Genomic DNA, 19,976 nt, shown 5'->3' on the forward strand with positions numbered 1-19,976 from the left:
AATAGGAACATTTTGCTTCTAGGTAAAACTAACAGAATAAAGGAAAAAGGTGTTCAGCTCTTTTTGAAAGTATTTCTGGAACTAATCTCTTTCTGCTTCTGAAGTTTCTCTGAATCAAATATAAAAATAGAAGAGGTGAACTGAAATTATCCTTCTGATAGTTTATCTAAAAAGGGGCAGGACTGATGAATGACTGGAACAGTCCAATACAGAACTTAATGAAGTTCTAGGGTTACTGTAAAAGGTTCTCTTGGTTTCATTTCTCATGATGCAAAACACAAAAATAAAAGTAAATATTTCCAAATTTTTTTCTAAGCATTGCTGTGGAACAAAATTATATTTTTAACAAGTGATATCAATCAAACTCAATGGTTTTTGTTAGCCTAATTTGTTTTATTAGCCAAGTAACTAGAGCAGTACCTAAGTACAAGCGGCTCAACCCTCTGTATTAAGGAAGTGATTTCAAGATTTGCAATTCCATTTGCAAATGGCATATAATTTATCTGTGCTTGGTACATATCCCTGACAGGCTAAATTTTTTTCAGATGCAAAATCTGAACATAAATGGGAAGTTGTAAATAAGGCAGTCAAGTATTAATAAACTTAATAAACAAGCATATGCTAAGTGCCTACAATATGCCAGGCACTGCGGCAAGTACAGAGGATACAAAGAAAGGTAAAAGATAGTCTCTGCTCCCTAAGTGCTCATTGTCTAATAGGAGAAAGGATTTTTCTTTCAAATTAAGTACAAATGAGAATTAAAATATATATTACTTTTGGTATAGTGGAAAGAGTACTGAACTTGTGATCGGAAAACTCAAGTTCAAGTCTAAACTGTTATATTTATAAATCCTTTAGCTTTCTGGGTCTCAGTTTCATCTTTTGCAAAATGAGGAGAATGTTACGTGCACTACCTACCTCACGAGGTTATCCTAAGGAGAGTAATTTGTAAACCTTGTAATACAATTTCCATTAGTGTGCAGTACTATTATTGAAGTATCAATATACCAATTCATCAAGAGATGCAGTAATTATGCAAGGAATCTTAGTTCAGCAATAAAAATTGTCATGTGAGCAACAACAGCAGTCACATGCTACCCCTGACTGGAAAAGTAGGAGCAATGCTATAAAACTCACCTCCATCCTCAATGGAATGTCTTCAGTCTCTGTAATTTCGGAGCTAAATGTATATTCAGATTCATTGCTGCTGTGGGTAGAGTCAGTTCTTCTGTGCCCAGGCTTAGGTATGTGCTGAAATGCAATGTCAATAAGGAATGAGTGATAGAGATTCCTTCCATGTTTATTCGATGATAATCCCACCCAGACTACTTTCTATAGCTAGGTGGTACAATGGTAAGAGCATTGGGCCTGGAGTCAGTCTGAGTTCATATTTGGCCTTACACTCTTACTAACTGTGTGATCCTGGACAAGTCACCCAATCTCTGCTTGCTCAATTTCCTTACCTTAAATTGGGGATAATAATAGCAACTACCTCCCAGGTTTGTTGAAAGGATTAAATGATAATATTTGTAAAGTGCTTAGTACTGTGCCTGGCACAAAATAAGTACTATACAGATATCAGCTATTTACTATCATTATTATTATTATTATTATTATTATTACTCAACTGATTTGCTAGAAGATTCATTTTTTTCAGACTTACATGATCTCCTATCTTCTCAAGGTTAAAATACCTTTCCTTCTACTGTACTGAATGCTCCTCAAAAAATAAACAAGCAAAACCAGAATGGCAAGCCAGGAACAGAGTACCCTAGTGAAAAACGCTCATACTTACTAGCTACATTGTTTAAACTTATAAAAAGTAGTTAGTGAATGACCACGTTGGATGAGTAATATAGCATAAAGTCTGAGTGTACATGAGTTTGGTGTTGCAATCAAATGAGATTTACACAAAGTAAATCTGACACATTTAATTATATGCATGATTGTTGCTTCATTATATAATGGACTAGATATGAATGGTAAGTGGTTCACATAAATGAATTTAACTTGTATTGTAACCTAGCATGTCTGGTGTCAGCCAGAGGAAAGAAGGAGAGAAGCTGCTGCTCTGAGGTTCCTCTGAAGGTGCTTGGATCTATACCACAATCAATCAATAGACATCTGTTAAACACCTACTATGGACTAGGCACTGGGTGAAGCATCCCCAAAGCGCCTAATCTGGCTAGACCTCCCTCCCCACTTTTCCAAGAGGGAGCACCCATGGCCCATGTATTCAAGAAACTGGTAAGGGGAAAATATTTCTCCTTCTTTCAGGAAGGGTCCAGGTGAGAACAAGAGAGAGTGGGCTGAGGGAAAGAATGAGCCAAAAAAGAAGGAAGGCAACGTGTTGTGTCAGAAAGAACACTTGACTGGGAAGCAGGATTCTATTGCTAGGCTTGTACCTGACACACAGTACAATTTCACCTTAATCAAGTCACCTCACCTCTCCAGGTCTTGATTTGGTCTGCAAAGTAGAGTTTGAACGTGGTGATCTTTCTGTAGTCTTATGGCTTCTGAACCTGAGCTTCTCCTCTCTGATTATCCTCTCATCCTCCCACCCTTCCCCAATCTCTCACTCCTCCTGAATTCCTTCTTAGCCTGCATCATGATCTCCAGTTTCTTAACCACTCCCTGTCCCCTCAGTTCACCATTACTATTCTGGCTTCACTCTCCTCCCTTTACAACCCTGACCATATGGTCATTTTCACCAATGCACTGTCCTCTACCTTTGAATACCCTGTTTACTATCTTTTTGCTGCTTCTGTCCTGAAATCTCCAGCTCTGGTTTACTCCAACTATCTGCCTTTTCTGCTCCTAGTCCCGAGCACTGCTCAAGAAAGTCACAAAACTATGCTGACTGGGATCACCACAAAGTTATGTGATCAGCTTTACCCAGGTCCCCACCCATTATACAGGGCTCTTTCTGATTAATTCCCTACTATATTCTCCACAGTAGCTGTTCCAGGCCTCTTCTTAAGCCTTCAGGTTCAAACACCCCCCATCCTTCATACAACTGTCAAAATAATCTTCCTGACATAGGTCTGTCCCACGTATTGTTCTAAAACCTTTAGTAGTTCCCTTGAAGTCAAGATCTGGGTTCTAATCCTACCTCAGTCACTAACTAGCTGTGATCTTGGGCACATCACTTAAACTCTCTCAGCTTCAGAAACTTCATCTGTAGAACCACCTCACAGGGTTGTTGTAAGGATCAAATGAGATAATGCATGTAAAGTGCTTTGTAAACCTTAAAGTATTACATAAACGCTAGCTATTTCTATAGTCTGTGGGATATCCAAATGCAAAACTGTTACTTAAAGTCCTACACATACTGGATCCAACCCATATTTTCAATCGTCTTTCATACTATTCTCCTTCATGCAGTTTATATTCTAGCCAGACTAGATTACTGGCAGTTAACCCACCTTTTTCTGCATGGTCCTACTTCCACACTCTCACCTGTATTATCTCTGTGTGCTGACATGTTTCTGTTTCTTCAAAGCCTAACTCAGGGATCAATTCCTCCATGATGCCTTCCCCTTATACCTTCAGCAGAAAGTGACCACTACCCTTCTCAAATATTCTAAGAGTACTTTGTCTAGATCGTTCCTTTGCTTCTATCATACTTAACCTTGTATCATACATATTTGTAGTATATGTCATATTCCTCCCGCCCTATCAGATTTCTTAAGCTCTTTGAAGACTTTTTATTGTCCCTTTTCATTTTTGTGTCCCTGGTAATGAATACCGTGCATTATACAAGGGTAAGCCTTTAGCAGCTAACTGAATTGAAATAAATGCATGGAAATTGCACCAAGAAGGAACAGTGTGAGATATTAGTTATGCATACTACTTAGAGAGCTTGTTAAGAAGGATGGACTACTTGGAGCATTAAAATGTAGGCCAAGTGAGATCATATTAATCTCAACTTTGCAAACCTCAAAGTGCTTTATTGTTATCTATTATTATTAATAAAAGAAGGAATTCCTATTAATATCTTAACAGCAACAAATGATAAGATAAAATATTAACTCTCTTCAAAAAAGTGTTCTTTGTAGAAGGAAGTGATATTTATAAGGAAATGGGCAGTTTGTTTCTTCCACTGTCCACTGCCTCCAGCTAGGCATGTGCATGTTATCGTTTAGGAAGGAGGTCAAGCCCATATGATGCTGTACAGACTCAGTTGCCTATTTCCTTTTTTAATAAGACTAGTCCAAGCAGAGCAGAAAATAGGATGATCCTTATTAGTAGGTAAGGCACATACAGTTATTCATGAGCTCCTTGAATGGCAATTACTGGTTGTCAACCTGATTTCCATCAGAGCCATTATCTTACCGGCAGCTTCTTTGCAGCATGTGCTCAGTGAGTAGCTGTGTATAGAGAATGCTCCCTGGACCCATGTGAGAAGCTGTTCCTGACTCTCTTTTTCATTTTCACCACAGTGTGACCTTTCATCTTGCTCTCATATTTTAAGGTCTTTGGTTAGGAAAATGTTAAGCATCTATCTTCCTCCGCAGTGTAGGAGGCACTATAGGCAATTCTATCTTCATTTGTATATGAATATAAATCCTGTCTCTTCAGACACCAGGAGAGCTAGGATACTCTGTTCTCTCTGATGGTAGACAGAGGTCAGGATATGATATATTCCCAGTTTCTTCTTCCCTATTATATTATCGCTTTGTAACCTGGATAATTAATAGGGCTGTCTAAATAACCAGTCTCATAGAATCAGTAAGAACTTGAGATCACAGGCATTAACTACAAAGTATACTTTAACACATGGGTGTGAATAATAAATATGCAAAAATCATGTGAAGAGAACTATTTCTGCAACTAAAAACGTGGTCAGGTTTTCTTGTAGAGCTTGATTTGAACAATTAAATTTATAAAATGTGCCCAGCAAGGATGGAAGTGAATCCATGAAACAAAGTCAATCTGTATTCAGTTCTATTTAACTGAACATCAATATCGCAGCTTCTCCAAGTAACTTACCACCATTATGGTCATCTCTTCCTTGAGATCATCGTACCGCTCCTCTAGACGACTAAATTCATTCAGAAGGTTCTGGTACCTCAACCTTTCATCATTTAGATCAAGTTCTAACTGTTTTGTTTCCTCTATTAACTTCTTCTCCATGGTCTCTGACAAGTAAAATGCAAGAAAAAGCTTAGAAAAGATAGATCATTAGCATATACCAAAGAATCCAACTTAATCCAAAAAGCATTTGTTAAGGTAGGCTCTGGGGCTTCAATAACACAACAAAAAATAACTCCTGCCCTCCAGGAATTTACATTCTACTTGGAGGTGGGTGAAAAGAATGTCACACGCAGACAAATAGGTGAGTATGTGTATACACATTCTGTTCCCCAAATCATCCTTGATGTGTATGATATCTAAGAAGAACATGAAGAGAACACTAACAACTCAAAGGCTTCCTACTGAAGATAGAACACTGAGTTGAGCCTTAAGGAAGCTAGGGCTTGGCTTCTTAAAGGTAAGAAATGGGGAATGGCAGTCACATGCTAAAGCATATTGATGGAAGCTAGAGTGTTGAGTTTAAGGAAAAAGCAGGTAGACCAGTTTTCCTGGAATGGAAGTTAAATGAGGTAATCTTGGAAAAGCAGCCTTGGATTCCGATTGTAATGGGCTTTAAATCTTAAACCAAGTAGGCTGGTGGGAATAGGGAACCACTGAAGGTTCTTAAACAGGAGAATGACATGATCAGACTTGTGTTTTAGGAAAATTATCTTGGCAGCTGTGTAAAGGATAAATTGGGAGGAGGAAGACTAGAAACAAGAATTAATTAGGAAGTTGCTGTGGTGATGAGAATCTGAAGTAGGTGGTTATGGGATGAATAGAAGGAAGGAGACAGATGCAAGAGATATTGTAGAAGTAAAATGGATAAGTCTTGGCAACTGGGAGGTGTATATACACACAGGTACTTATTTCTTCTTTTCTAAAAGAAAAGCAATTCCATTATTAAAGATATTCATTAAATCTAAAAGATAAAGGCATCTTTGATGCAGGAATATTGTAACAAACATAGTCAGAGTAAAAAAAATCTCATTATGATAAAGGAAAATGAAATAATTTCATTTCATGAATGAAAAGACATCAATAACTTCACACTCCCGTGTGAAGTATGATAAATATAAAATTCCTGATAAAGTCTTTTTCTTACTGTTTTTATGTAGTGCCTAAAGAGTAGTAATCTCATTATGGCATTTGTCTTTTTAAAAATCTATTCTAATACTGGTTAAAATACTCTTAAAAAGGGGGAATGTTTCTCAGATCTCTCTTGAAGTCTTTTTATGTCACTCATATTCAGTAGAGTTTATTTTACCTCAATTTAACAGTCTTCACCTCTGACGATAGCTTCTCCCATACTCTTACCTTCCTATTATTTTCCCATTCCTGACCTCTGTAATCCCTTTCTCTTCACTTCTTAAATTCCTTTTCTTGAATTGCTGAATGCATGGGAGAAAATTGCAGAACCAACAAGTTCTGGTTGGAGTAGAGGAAAAGACATCAATTCCTTTGTTCATACCTCAAATTAGCCATTTGATACCTTCATCTCTCTAAACTTCCATTTTCTCTTAACTCTAAGGCCATGATTTTCTACTCCCAGGTCACTTTTTTTTTTTTGGTGAGGCAAATGAGGTTAAGTGACTTGCCCAGGGTCACACAGCTAGTAAGTGTCAAGTGTCTGAGGCCAGATTTTGAACTCAGGTCCTCCTAACTCCAAGGCTGGAGCTCTATCCACTGCACCACCTAGCTGCCCCAAAGGATCCATTCTTTTTTTTTTTTTTTTCCCATTTTTAGGCAATTGGGGTTAAGTGATTTGCCCAGGGTCACACAGCTAGTAACTGTCAAGTGTTTGGTCTGAGGGCAGATTTGAACTCAGGTCCTCCTGACTTCAGGGCCAGTGCTCTATCCACTGCACTACCTAGCTGTCCCCCTCCCAGGTCACTTTTTGACAGCTTTGTCAGCCCACCTAGACCAAGGGCCACCCACACCTTTTATCTGTAATACTTGAGGGAGGGGGTTTGGCCCAGTTCTGGTTTGGTGACTACTTCACTTGGGCCACAACTGTAGGCCTCAGCCATGCTTCACTTTACTCCCTAGTCTTTGGCAATCTCTATAGCAGGCCTGCACAACATATGCAGCCCGTGGGCTGCTTGCAACCCACCAAAGGATTTTGGGCAGTCCACAAAAAATGTAGAGGACATAAAAGAAAGTAAAGATGTAACAAGTGCTTTTGTCCATGCCTGGCTTAACCTGCCTTTCACCAGTCACTATTGTGCCTGTCATGTAACTTGGCAGGTGGGCTACTGCTATGCACTCTCTCCTGTTTGTCACATGATCCGTGGCAACCAACTATTGTCAGTCTGTCTCTAGTTTGAGAGAAGTGATTTCATGATAAATAAAAATCTTAAGTAATAAATGTAATTAATTGATATTAATTAAAATTTTCCTTTTTCAAATATGGTTTACTTGCAAAATAGTTTAATTATTAATTATACCTTTATTTGGAAAATGAGCCATTAAAAATCTATCATCTGTGGCCTGAAGAAGTTTCACCTATTTTAATTTTGGCCCCTACCTACTGCCAAGATGTGCAGGTCTGCTCTTCAGTTTTCTTGCCACCGTGCACTTACCTTCTCCTACTCCCCACCCCACCTCTATCCTTATCTCCCCAGTTCTGGAACCAAGATCAAATCAGCTCCGGCCATCACCCCCCAACACAGATTGGCTCCCCATTTAGAATGCAGACTCCTTGAAGACAAAGATTGACTTTTCTTTTGTATTTGTACTCCCAGGGCTTAGCACAGTGCTGACACATAATAAGTACTAATAAATGCTTTTTTCATTCATTCATTAAAACCCAACAACTTTGTGTCATACTTCATATGCTACGTATATAAAACATCAGGTATACATTTCCCCACTCCCGTTCTGATTTCACATCTGTCTGCAGTTATCCTTTCCTCCTTTTTTTTAATAATCCCATAGACATTCCTCCTTTTGTAGCCCTTTAACTTGTGCTCTGCATCTTATCCTCAAAAGGTTCATAAAGAATTTTGCTTTTACATTCATCCCTACTTTTTCTAGAATATTTAATTTCTTCCCTCAACTGCCTCCTTCTGTTCTATTCAAATGGTCCAACCAGCCAACCCCTGACCATAGTGACTCTCCCAAATAGATGGTTAGAACATAGGTTCTATTTCATTTCTATCTTTCACAGTTAAATTCCTAAACAGACAATTTTCTGAGGTAAAATTGCCTACTTTCTCCTTAACCCAATAAAATTAGGTTTCCTTTCTCATCACTCCTAACACTCTTCTAAGGGTAAGGTACTGAATTTATTCTCTGTCCTCATCTGTCTTGATATTTCTATTACACATTATGCACTTTGCCAATCCTTTTTAAAACTCTTCACTCTTGACTTTTTTTTCAGACATCCTATTTCCCCCACCTCTCACTTTTTTCTGTTCCTATTCTTAGCCCAAGGTTCAGTTTGAGCCACTTTCTCTTAAACCCCATTAGGAAGTGGTAGTTGTATCACTCAACCACAACCTGAATTCTGACGACCTTCAAGCCTACATCTTCAGCCCTAATTTCTTACCCTTTCACTTGTCAACTACACTGCACTTAAATACCTATCCTCTTTAATGTTTGAAACTTAACATATTGAAATTTTGTCTTATCTTTCCTGAAAATAGATACATTTTCTCAATTCCCCTATCATTAATGGAACTATTATTTTCTTGATGTTTGAACTCAAAACTTTACATAAATTTTTTATTCCCTTCTCTCTTCCACCCACCAAATCTAATGAATTATTAACGTTCGCTGATTTTCTCTATATCTCTTCCACTTCTCTAATTGCTACCTTATTGCAAAGGTTTGCATCTCCTCCTATCTAAGTTATGTTGACATGCTTCTTATGGCAATACTCATGAAAGGCATATAGAAGCTATAATAATGGTTCTCTGGGGCTTATATGGAGACTGAATTGATTCCAAATGGGTATATAGGAGCAGGTAGGAAGGATTTGAGAAATGATCTTCTGAAGGAGGTAGTTGAATGTCTCTGAAGACCTACTGTTTTCCTCCTCAATGAGGGAAAACCTTACTTGGCAGACCATAGCCCTGAGGAATAAACCCCACAAAGGCAAGGAACATGAAGTCATATGGCATGAATTGACACTTCAGGGACTAAATTCTAATGAAATCAAAGTACAAATAAACTATGCCCTGCAAAACTATACAAGGTCAGCCTGCAATTCTCAGGCTATAATCTGGCAGAACACAATCCACAGAGCATCCCCCACAGAATGTCCCTCCCTCCTTTCTACAGTAAAACTTTCTGGTTATCTAAAATGATATTTAACTGCTACATAATGACTTTTGCGCAGCTACATAACTTACTTATATGAAAAAGAAGTAAATGCTTACAAGGTCAAGCAGAGACAGATAGATATACTAGAAAAAAGAATTTTTAATAGATCTCCTATCATGGGAAAGTATGGGATGTCAAAGAGTTGGAACTGGTAATTTGTGGGGGGAAAAAAGTAAAGTGAATAAAAGTAGGTAGATTTTTTTTCTGATCTGGAAAAGAACTCAAAGGATAACTGCTCATTCTCTCTCTACTGGAGGTGCATACAGAGTTCATCCTGGAGAAGGCATTCTCTCATTCTCATATTCTCTCTCTCTTTCTCTCTCTCTCCTCTCTTCTCTCTCTCTCCTTTTCCTTTCCAGAGGCCTTGAAGAGTTTCCACCTACTGTCAGTTTCTCTTGCAAGCACCCAAAGAGAAAAGGGGGGGGGGGAGGGCAGAAGTGTAGAATTCATGCCCTTCCTCCTCTGATATTCTCCCTGTTCATCTCCCTTTTTCTAAGTGTTATATCTACCTGGACATGATATGTAAAAATGTGAGAGGCTATTAAAATTAAGTTCCTCATGGAAGATACTTAAATTATTAAATGAATTCCCATTCTGATGGACAACAAGTTGCATATTTGCATTTCTCTTTGTCCTACATAACAGGAATATACTCCTTTGTCACCTCAGCCTGTAAGAATCCTTAGCTTCTTTCAAGGTTCAGGTCAGGTGCCCACTCTTACAGGAAGACCTCCTGATTTCCCTGGCTAGTCATGTTCTCTTCCTCTTCCCAGTAGACAAGATTTCCTGAAATCATAGATCCTTTTTTTTTTTTGTCTTTGCATCTTTGGTACTCAGCACAATACCTTGCACATCTTAGGCACTTAATAAATGTTAGTTGCTATTGTTGAGCTAAAAATTTTCCCCAAAGTAATCAATGCATATTTTCACTTTTTATGCTTAATAGATGAGGTGGCATTGCACAGTGGACAGAGAGGAAGATAGAAATTCTATTGACCAGAGGTGAAAAGGGAAGCATATTCCAGAGAGAGGGGTTCTAGAACCAGCAAATTTTCAGGGAGGCAGCAAGGCACAGTAGATTGAAAATTGGCCTCAGAGTCAGAAGACCAAGGGTCAAGTCCTGCCTGGATCCTGGCTAAGTCAATTAACCTCTTAGTGATCTAGACAATTCTCTAACACTCTAAGTTGCAGAGAAGGTGGTGCCTTGCATTGGTAGAAGGAATTTCTTTACTGGGGAGTTCCCTACATCATTAAAATCACAGGTCTAATCCCTACCCTTAATAAATGGATACTTTTGATGATGATTGTTGCTGTTTACACTTTTATTTTCAAAGAAAGACCTCTGACAATCTGAGTTGTTCATTAACGTCTGCCAAGATGCACAAGTGCCCAAGCTAAAAGAACTTTTCACAAGACTCTTGTGAAATGTGTCAAAGAAACATTTCCATGAAAAAAGCATTACTAACAGTTCTGGTAGAGAATGGTGGCATACATTTTTAAAAGAGTCGCCTTGTTACCAATTATTGCAACATTTCAATGGTTTACTTGGCCTCCAATTTTTCCCCTATTCTAATCCATCCTATAAATAGCTACTAGAATTATCTTCCTTATTAAGTTAAAGCCCTACTCAAAAACCTACAGTGGCCTCCAACTAAGAAGAAAAAGGTTAAATAATTTGGTGCTTGGCTGACTCTAGGGGATCTTCACATGGTGCATGTCACATAGAAGTTTCTCAATATAAGTGTAGCAAATGAATGAAATTTTCATTTCAATAAACACTTATAAAGTACCTACTCTCTACAAAGCCATTGTGCTATGCTCTGAATTCAAGCCTCAAGGATCTTACATTCTACTAAATATACGTTTGTTTGGTAGGATGCTCATTAGGTTGTACAAGACACCCTTAAGCCCTTCTCCCTTTCCTGCTAGAGTTATTGCAGAGTTCTTTTATATTGATTCTAAATAAAGGAGAAAGTAAGCTTCTTTTTAGCACCATTTCTTGTAGAGTTTTTTTTTTCCTTTTCTGTTCTAATAGTATCAATGGCCATTTTCTTTTTCTTCCTTTTATTGTTGATAGCTTATGCTGACTTCTCTCCTCTGGCAATTTTGAGAGTGCAAGAGAAATACAACAATCATGGCATTGGTAATATCTCTGAGAAAAAAAAGTGTTAGCTGATGCATAAATAACCATGCTAGAAAAATAAAATACAGATAACTTTTATATGACTTATTTTTATAGTAATATAAACAAAGTTGACAAAAAAAACAAGCAAAGTTTGATATGGCACTTGGCAGATTAGGGGTGAGCAACGTTGAGACAGGGGAAATTATTTTAAAGAGAACTACAAACTTCAAAATCAACTAACCTGTTATCTCTTTGGCCTGCTCAGAAATAAGATGGTTGAGTGTCTCTTTTTCCTTTTTCAGCAACGTATTTTCTTCCTTCAGATTTGATACCAGCTATAAAATAAAATTATTAATGTTAATTGTTTAAAATGTCTATATCATCATAACAAATACAAATATACTGGAATCAAAATTCAACAAGTTTATCCTTGAAGTAAGAGTGGACTCCTCATCTTAATCCTTTCCTCAAAGTAAAGAATTCCCAGAGTGTAAACTTAAGTTATGAAGAGTCATATTTTTAATGAATGGACAGAGAATCTTGATAAGGTCTTAGAGGGAGTGACTAAAAACTGTTATACTTTATATACACTGAAATTAATTTAGATATATTTACCAAGTTTAGTTGGTAGTTGATGTTCAATGTTAAATGTTTAATAAAACTTAAAAAACAAAACAGAGATTTTCGTCTCATACAACTCAGCAAAGTATGAAGAGACCAAGGATGATTGCCTATGTTACTAAAGGCCCCTCAAGATCCAGAAAGTTGCCATTTTGAAACAATACTTGTGCCATATCAAAATCTGGAAGCATATCCAAAAGAAGTTGCTTTTGGAAACTTCTGCTTGGAAACAAATAGAAACTCTTTCTGATAGTTTACAGTGCTCCTTCCCTACTTTTCACAAAGATGCAAAAGTCTCCCTATTCTTAAAACAAAACCAAAAACGAACTCTCAGAGCCTATAATCCCCACTCATTATCATTCTAGATCTCTCCTCTCCTCAGATAAACTGCTTGACAAAGTCAACTACTATCAGAGCCTCCACTTCCTCTCCTCTTACTCTTTTTTAAATGATCTGCAACCTTGTTTCTGTCAACACTGCTCAGTTGAAGTTGCCTTCTTCTAAGTCAACAACAATCTCCAAATTTGCAGTTCTAATGGCTTCTTCTCAAGTCTCTCCCTTCTTGAACTCTCTATAGCATTTAACACTGCTGATTACTTCCTTATTCTCTTTTCTCTGAGTACACATGACTGTTCTCTCTTGGTTCCTCTCTCCTACTTGTCTCAGTTTTTTTGCTGTATTTTTACCCAGGTCATGTCCAGTAGCCATTGGTGTATCTCAGGGCTCAGTCCTGTGCTCTCTTCTCTTCTCCCTCTGTGTTATCTTGGTGATCTCATCAGATCTATATATTGAGCCCTATTCTCCTGAACTCCTTCCCGTATCATACCCAATTGCCTTTTGGACATCTCAAACTGAGTATCCTACAGGCATCTAAACTCACTGTTCAAAACAGAACTCATTATCCCCCATAAACCCTTTCCTCTCCCCAAATTTTCCGTTACTGTTAAAGATACCACCAGATTCATAAAGATAACCCAGATTTATAACTCCAGTGTCATCCTCAACTCCTCTCTTCTCTAACTTACTCCACATATCCAATAGTTTGCCAACTCTTGTCATTTTTACCTTTACAACACTTTTTGTATACATACACTTTACTCCCCTCACACAGTCACCTAATTCAGGACCTATCACCTGGACCACTGTAATAGCCTTCTAACAGCTCTCCTTGCCTCAAGTCTCTCCCTACTTTAATCCATCCTTACCTCAACATCATTCCCCACTGACCTATTCATTTACTCCAGTATTAAAGGATAAAGTGACTATTATTGTTGATGATATTGATGATACCAATCTCTCTACTTGTGCCCTCAGTCCTAAACCCTCCTATAGAAACTCACCACTTTGATTGTCCTCACTCTACCTTATTTTAACCTCTTCTTATCTACTAGTCTCTTCCCCTGCCATTTAAAAAATACCCAGGTCTCCCTTAAAAACTTAAAAATCTTTAGGCAAAAAAACAAAAAACAAAACTTCCATTTGACCCTACCATCCCTTTAAGGTATCATTCTATATCTTTTTTCCCTTTCACATCCAAATTCCTAGGGGTAAAAATGTCTATCTATATTGCCTCCACTTTCTCACCTCCCAATCATTTCTCCACTCCTTGTAATCTCGTTTCTATTCCCACTGTTAGACTGAGACTGCTCTTCCAAGGTAACCAATGATTTCTTTAATGCTAAATCTAATGGCCTTTTCTTAGTCCTCATCCTTCTTGACCCTCTGACATTGTTGCTCACTCACTTCTGGGTTTTTTGTGACAATGCTCAGTTGTGCATCTCTTCCTACCTGACTGATCTGACTGATCCTGCTGCTTCCTTTGCAGATTCATCATTCCTATCTTGCCCCTAAGTGTCAGTGTGTTCTAGTGCTCTATCTTTGTCTCTACTCTTCTCTCTCTGCATTAGCTTTTGATAATTTGATTAGTTCTCATGGATTCAATCATTATTTCTATGCAGATGACTCCTAACTATACATATCAAGCCCTCACCTTTCTCTTGAGCTATAGTCCCTCATCTCCAATTATCTTCTGGAGAGCTCTACCTCTATATTGTCAAACACAGCATGTGCAATACAAACTCATCTTTTCCCTTGTACCCACCTCTCCTTCTGTTTTCCCTATATCTGTCCAGGGCACCACCATTCTTATCTGGTTTGCACAACCAGTTGCCAAGGCTCCTTGATTCTACCTCTCCAACACGTCTTGAATCAATCCTTTCTCTCCACTCACACCACAACCTCCTTAGTATTACCTCTCATCTGGAAAAATACAACAGCATCCTAATTGGTCTCCCTTCATCTCAGTCTCTCCCTTCTCCACTTCATCCTCCAAAGACACCAAATTGATATTTCTATAGCACAGGTGCAACCAATTCACACTTCTGCTTAAGAATTTTCAGAGGCTCTCAACTGTCTCTAGGATAAAATACAAACTTCTGTGTTTGGCCTTCAAAACCTCCCACTATCTCAAGCCTTTTTCAGATTTATAATACATATGTGCCAAACAAACTTCTCATGACATAATATTCCATCTCCCACTTCAATGCCTTTGCACAAGCTGTCCCCCATGCCTGAAATGCACTCTCTCCTCACTTCTGCCTCTTAGAACCCCTAGATCCCTTCAAGGCTCAAGTGCCACCCTTTTCAAGAAGTCTTTCTTGATTATGCTAGTTGCTGGTGTCTCCTCTCCCCAAATAACTTTGTGTGTGTGTGTGTGTGTGTGTGTGTGTGTGTATCCCATATTTATTTTACATTTATTATAATACATATATATCCCATATTTATTTATGTGTGAACACATTATATCCTTCTAGCAAAACATAAGTTCCTTAAGGGCAGGCATTATCTTATTTTTGTATCTGTATTCCCACTGCCTCATAAAGTGCCTGGAATCTGGTATATAGTGGTATTTAATAAATGCTTGTTGAATTGATTTAATTTTAAAAATAATTTATTTATTAGTTTAAAACAAATGGAGAAGGGGCTATAAACAGAAGAGGAGAAGATAAATTTTATTTCAACCAGACTGTTTTACTTAAAAGTATGTGCACATTAAACAGATGAGATGCTATAAAATCCTCCATTTCTTTTATAAAGACTTTTGCTGATAATTTCTTAAATTGGTTATTTAGGATGTTTTTACATATCTATCAAGTAAAATAGATATCCCATGTCTATAAGAGGCTACAAGTTGAATGACTGAATTGTGTAAAATATAGGAAATATAAATACATATTTTAAAGAATGGCATTCAGGAAGGGAATGAACTTATGGATGTTAATATATGATTATCCTTCAAAGTAAAACTCTAAATATATTTCCATTTAATGAATTGGTTGATAGACATTAGCTCTTGGTGCTTATTTTCAATAGGCATAGGCAAAAAAGACTAATATGTGTATATGATCTTTTCATACTACAGACATGAAGTGTTCTCCAGTATATGTCTTTAAACTAGTGTTTGTAAAGTCTTTCCGTATTTGAAATTTCATACAAGTAATCTCACTAAAGTCCTAAGCAAAGATATATACTATTCCTTACTACCAAATGTCAGGTTGATGTATCTAGCTATCCATGGATAGCTGTGACACACTATTTCAGTATATCCTCAGAATAGTTCATCTGCTCTTTGTGCCTAAAGCTATTCCATTTCATCTGTCTATACCCAATCTTCTTAGAGAATCTACTGTCATTCTCTCTACAAAGATACCTCAATAAACACCTGCTGTGATGAGCATTACTTCAATTATAGAGAATGTGAATGTTTCAGGAGCTCACTATCAGTTATTCTGTCATCTGGATCAACAGATGACAACCAAACTGTTCAAGCTGCTGGTATCAGCATTATAGGTGAAAGCACAACCACTTTTCTGAGTCATTTAAGAGCTTTGTAGCTTCCAGACCCCAGGTCTAACAAATGCTTTTGTCAGGTCCATGAGTGCCACAGAAATCTTGATTTCATTTGCTTAACTTTTCCTGTACTTACTATAAAGCAGATATTTGTGCTGTGTTGCATCCTAAACTGACGTGATCCTGAGTGCATATAATTGATGATGTTCAATAGCCAGTACAAGAGGACCCTAGTTAAGATTTTGCCAGCAATAGTAATCAGGAAGATATCAAGACAGTTGTCCATGTTGACTCTCCCTTTTTTACTTTAGAGTAGTAAAACTAGTTTGGCATCTGAAATATCATGCCATTTACTTAGTTTTCCATTCATTAAAAAGAAGAGTCTTTATAGACATTTAAACACTACTTCCCATACCATACTTGAAAATCCCATAAGATACACTATGCATTTCTAGAGTTTTAAGATCATCATGTTTACAACAGCAATAGGTGCATCTTCAAAAGTTGAACCAAAAGTCATGCCTGGGTAGGTTTTTCTAGTTTCATAGAGTTTTGTTATCAATGAGGGTAGACAATTGTTCTGCTATCCCAGTCAGATTCCTTCTTCATATGGGATAAGAGTAATTTCCTCTCTCTTAGCCCTTTTTTCCCTCCCCACCCCCCATTTAACCCCTTAGTTGCACAACAGAAGTAATGTTGAGTCTACAAATACTCCTCAGTGATGGACAGTATTTCTTGGCTTTACAATAGTCCCCATAGACTTTCTATGCTTAGCTTTGGACTCTTAGCATTGGTCATGCCTAGTTTTTAACTTGATCTGCAGCTCTAAGTGCAGGATTCTATTAGTATTCCTGTATTAATATGGGTCATGAGCATTTGTCAGGTATTAACAATACATTTCAGCCTGCTTTGCTGAAAGTAGTTTCTCAAGCACCACAATCTAAATAGAGGGACAAGGTCAGTTATACCGAATTGCATTCGGACTAGAACATTATTATAAAGAGAAATAAGACCCAGTACTAAGTTAATAATTTTCTTCTAAAGATATCTGTACCTGTCTCTGCTATCATTATTCAAAAAGCTCTACTAAAATGTCTGAAGTTATTCATAATGTGAGAAATGCCCTGGGAGTACTAATAAAGGGTACTGAGCCAATAAGATTTTTACTTGCACAGCAATGGTTACAGTAGAACAAATCAACAAATGCCCTTTGTCGGGAGTAGTAGTAGATAGGAAGTTAGTTCTTACCTGCTCTGTTTCTTTTTTGTACTTGTCTGCCCACTCCTCAATTGTTTTTTTCTCCGACTGAGTTCGTTCCAAGTCTTTCCGGAGCTTGGCAATTTCTTCTTGGAGACTGAGGACTCGACTAGTGGCAATCTTTGCCTCCTCCTCACTAAGCTGGAGGCGACCCAGATCACTGCGTAGTTTCTCAGTTTCTGAGGTATATGTCCCCTCCAGGGTGTTCAGCTTCTCAAGTAGGCATTTATACTCTTTGTTCTTTGCATTAGTAGCAGCAAAAATAAAAGTAAAAAACAGATAGATGCACAAGGAAAAATGAAAGAGGGAGAGTAGGAAGAAAAAAGAAAATAAAATATCACATCAATTATTTGTCAGAAAGCCAGTGCTCACAATTATCCAAGGAAGTAGCTAGTAGGTTTTTCCCAACTGAACATCATCAAAGGAATGTCAATTAAAGCAATTACTTTCTGATCATTGCTTTACTTTGCTCCCCTAAGCATTTATATATTCCATTAATAAAATCGAACTTTACACTTGCTAATAATAGTTTACTCTGTAATTGTTCTCAAGTAGTTTGAAATATTTTCCTTCCAATTAAACCAAGGTTCCTCAAAAGGGATTATCTCTCTGATTTTTCTTATGTATTCTCCCACAATAACAGACAAAGTGGTTAAAACAGAGTAGACACCATATAGTAATTCATTGGTTCTTTTGTTTACATTTTCTAGGTAATATTTTAAATGTAATTAAACTTTTTAAAAGATCTCCTTGGGAAGATAAATCCATCTCTTTTGTTAAACATGTTGGAACTTTGAAATTATACTAAACAAATACAAAGGAACCTTCAATTTCACTAAAAAAAAATTATACTAGTATAGGTAGAGACTTCGAGGCTTCATTAATATTTTTGCAATTAAAATATACTAATTTAAAGAATTTCAATTTCAATTTCAATTTCAACTTTCCTAATGAAACAGGTGTGCATCTTTCCATTTAAGAAATTTAAGAAGGAAGATTAAAAAATAATGTAATATTAGCCTTTAAATATAGTTTAACCCTATTTCTTCCTGTAAGGAAAATATGTTTTCTTCCCCCACCCATGTAGACAACTAAGTTCAGAGCCCTTAGGAACCTTATAAACATTTGGTGGTTAGATGAATAAATGAGAAATTGTACACAAATTGATTTTAGAGAAGAATGTGAAAAAGAAACTACTGCTAGAGTATAACCAAAAAGTGTGCAGCATGAACAAAGAGATGAGGAAGCATAGATCTTCCACCTGATCTTCTAACAGGTAAAACCCAATCAAAATGTCTAAATGTGGTTATAATAAATTCACATATTTTCCTCTGCCTTCTTTGACACAAGTCTAAAAAGAGGAAGGAACAAAAAATGTGCTTGACTGATACAGCAAATTGTTTATGGTAACTAGTCAATTACCACAGCAACCAGCAACCTATGGAATAGGTGTTACTGAGTGGCACTTGCACTGATTACTGGTTGTCACTCAATCTGCTCCCATCACTGGCACCTTTCATTTTTCTCTTTCATGCTCTCCCTCCTTTTCCTTCTTCTGTTCTGTATTTTCATTCTCCCTTTCATCCTCTTGTTTCAGTCCTATGCCTCAGTCCTGCTGGGATACTAAGGAGCACTGCTCTTCCCATTTAGGGACTCAGGACCAAAAAGGCCTCCTGGGGATTGCTGTAGCTCACAGCACAGCAAGGGACTGCTGCTACTGCTGCTAATCCTGGGCTGCCCCTGCCCTGACTGTTAACACTGTCCATTGGTATCATTGGCAAGTAATGAGAGGGTCCTGGGGAGTGAAATGAATGGGGAGAATGTGGCAAAGAAAGTGGCTGCTGTAGCATAGCCCGAGGGAGAAAAGAGAGTCTAAACTTCCTTTCTTTGAATGCAACCATCTCTCAGGTTTCCAGATCTAACACTCAAGGGAAACACAGAAACTTTCCTCCCATGAGGCATGCCCGGCATGCCCAGTATGCCAAGGAAAGCCAGAAGGGCCTAGTTAACTTCTGGTTTCTGGTTTGTCTGTGAGGGAAGCAAGAAACTTAATAACACAGTGACTTTTACCGTTTCCTGGCAGAGAGAGAAAGAGAGAGAGAGAAAGGGAAGGAGGAGAGAAAGAGACAGGGAGGTAGGGAGGAAAACCTTTGACTAAATGCTTCCTGTGCAAAAAATGCTGAAGAACAACAACAAAACAAAACACAAAACAAATGAAAAATTACTCTTTGAGAGACAGAATGAAAAATTACTCTGGACCCTGATATATTCATGATCCGTATTTCTGTGAAAAAGACCCTATTAAAGAAGGGGAACAAGTAAATAAATAGCAGATCAAGTAGTACTAAAGGGACAAGAGTAGTAGGAACATTAAAAGAAAAAACCTGAAGCAGGTGTTTTGTTTATTTTTTGCCCTTCCTAATGGCTTTCTGTTGCTGAACATTTCCCCCCCAGTGTAGTATCAGTAGCACAACCCTAAGAATAAGTTTTAGTTCTAATGGTGAAGCCTGCAGGAAGATCTAGTCCTAGAGCTCTCTCAGCATTTCTAGACACATTCTGACTCAGTGATACTCAGTCCTACCCTTCTTTCTGTATTCTCCAATTTTATCAACTATAGAAAATCACTGGTAAGCAGCATCATCAATTTGGAGAAATGAGAGTTTCAGCAGTAACAGGTATGGTGCTGGGTGGATAAGAGACAACAAAAGAAAACACACAAAGG

At 37.6% G+C, this 19,976-nt stretch overlaps 1 protein-coding gene across 4 annotated transcripts in view; it reads right to left on the reverse strand.

Moving 5' to 3' along the window:
* MYO5A (myosin VA) overlaps positions 1-19,976 on the reverse strand; it is a 227,318-nt gene that overhangs the window by 51,661 nt on the left and 155,681 nt on the right. For all 4 annotated transcript variants that reach the window (XM_027840790.1, XM_027840789.1, XM_027840788.1 and 1 more), the window contains exons 22-25: positions 17,246-17,494; positions 11,769-11,862; positions 4,993-5,141; positions 1,138-1,251 (exon numbers count right to left, since the gene is read on the reverse strand). In XM_027840790.1, the coding sequence (XP_027696591.1) occupies positions 1,138-1,251; positions 4,993-5,141; positions 11,769-11,862; positions 17,246-17,494 (606 nt within the window). The remainder of the gene's footprint in view (positions 1-1,137; positions 1,252-4,992; positions 5,142-11,768; positions 11,863-17,245; positions 17,495-19,976) is intronic.

This window comes from Vombatus ursinus, unplaced genomic scaffold (genome assembly GCF_900497805.2).
Source record: "Vombatus ursinus unplaced genomic scaffold, bare-nosed wombat genome assembly UNPS02014848.1, whole genome shotgun sequence".
Lineage (NCBI taxonomy): Eukaryota > Metazoa > Chordata > Mammalia > Diprotodontia > Vombatidae > Vombatus > Vombatus ursinus.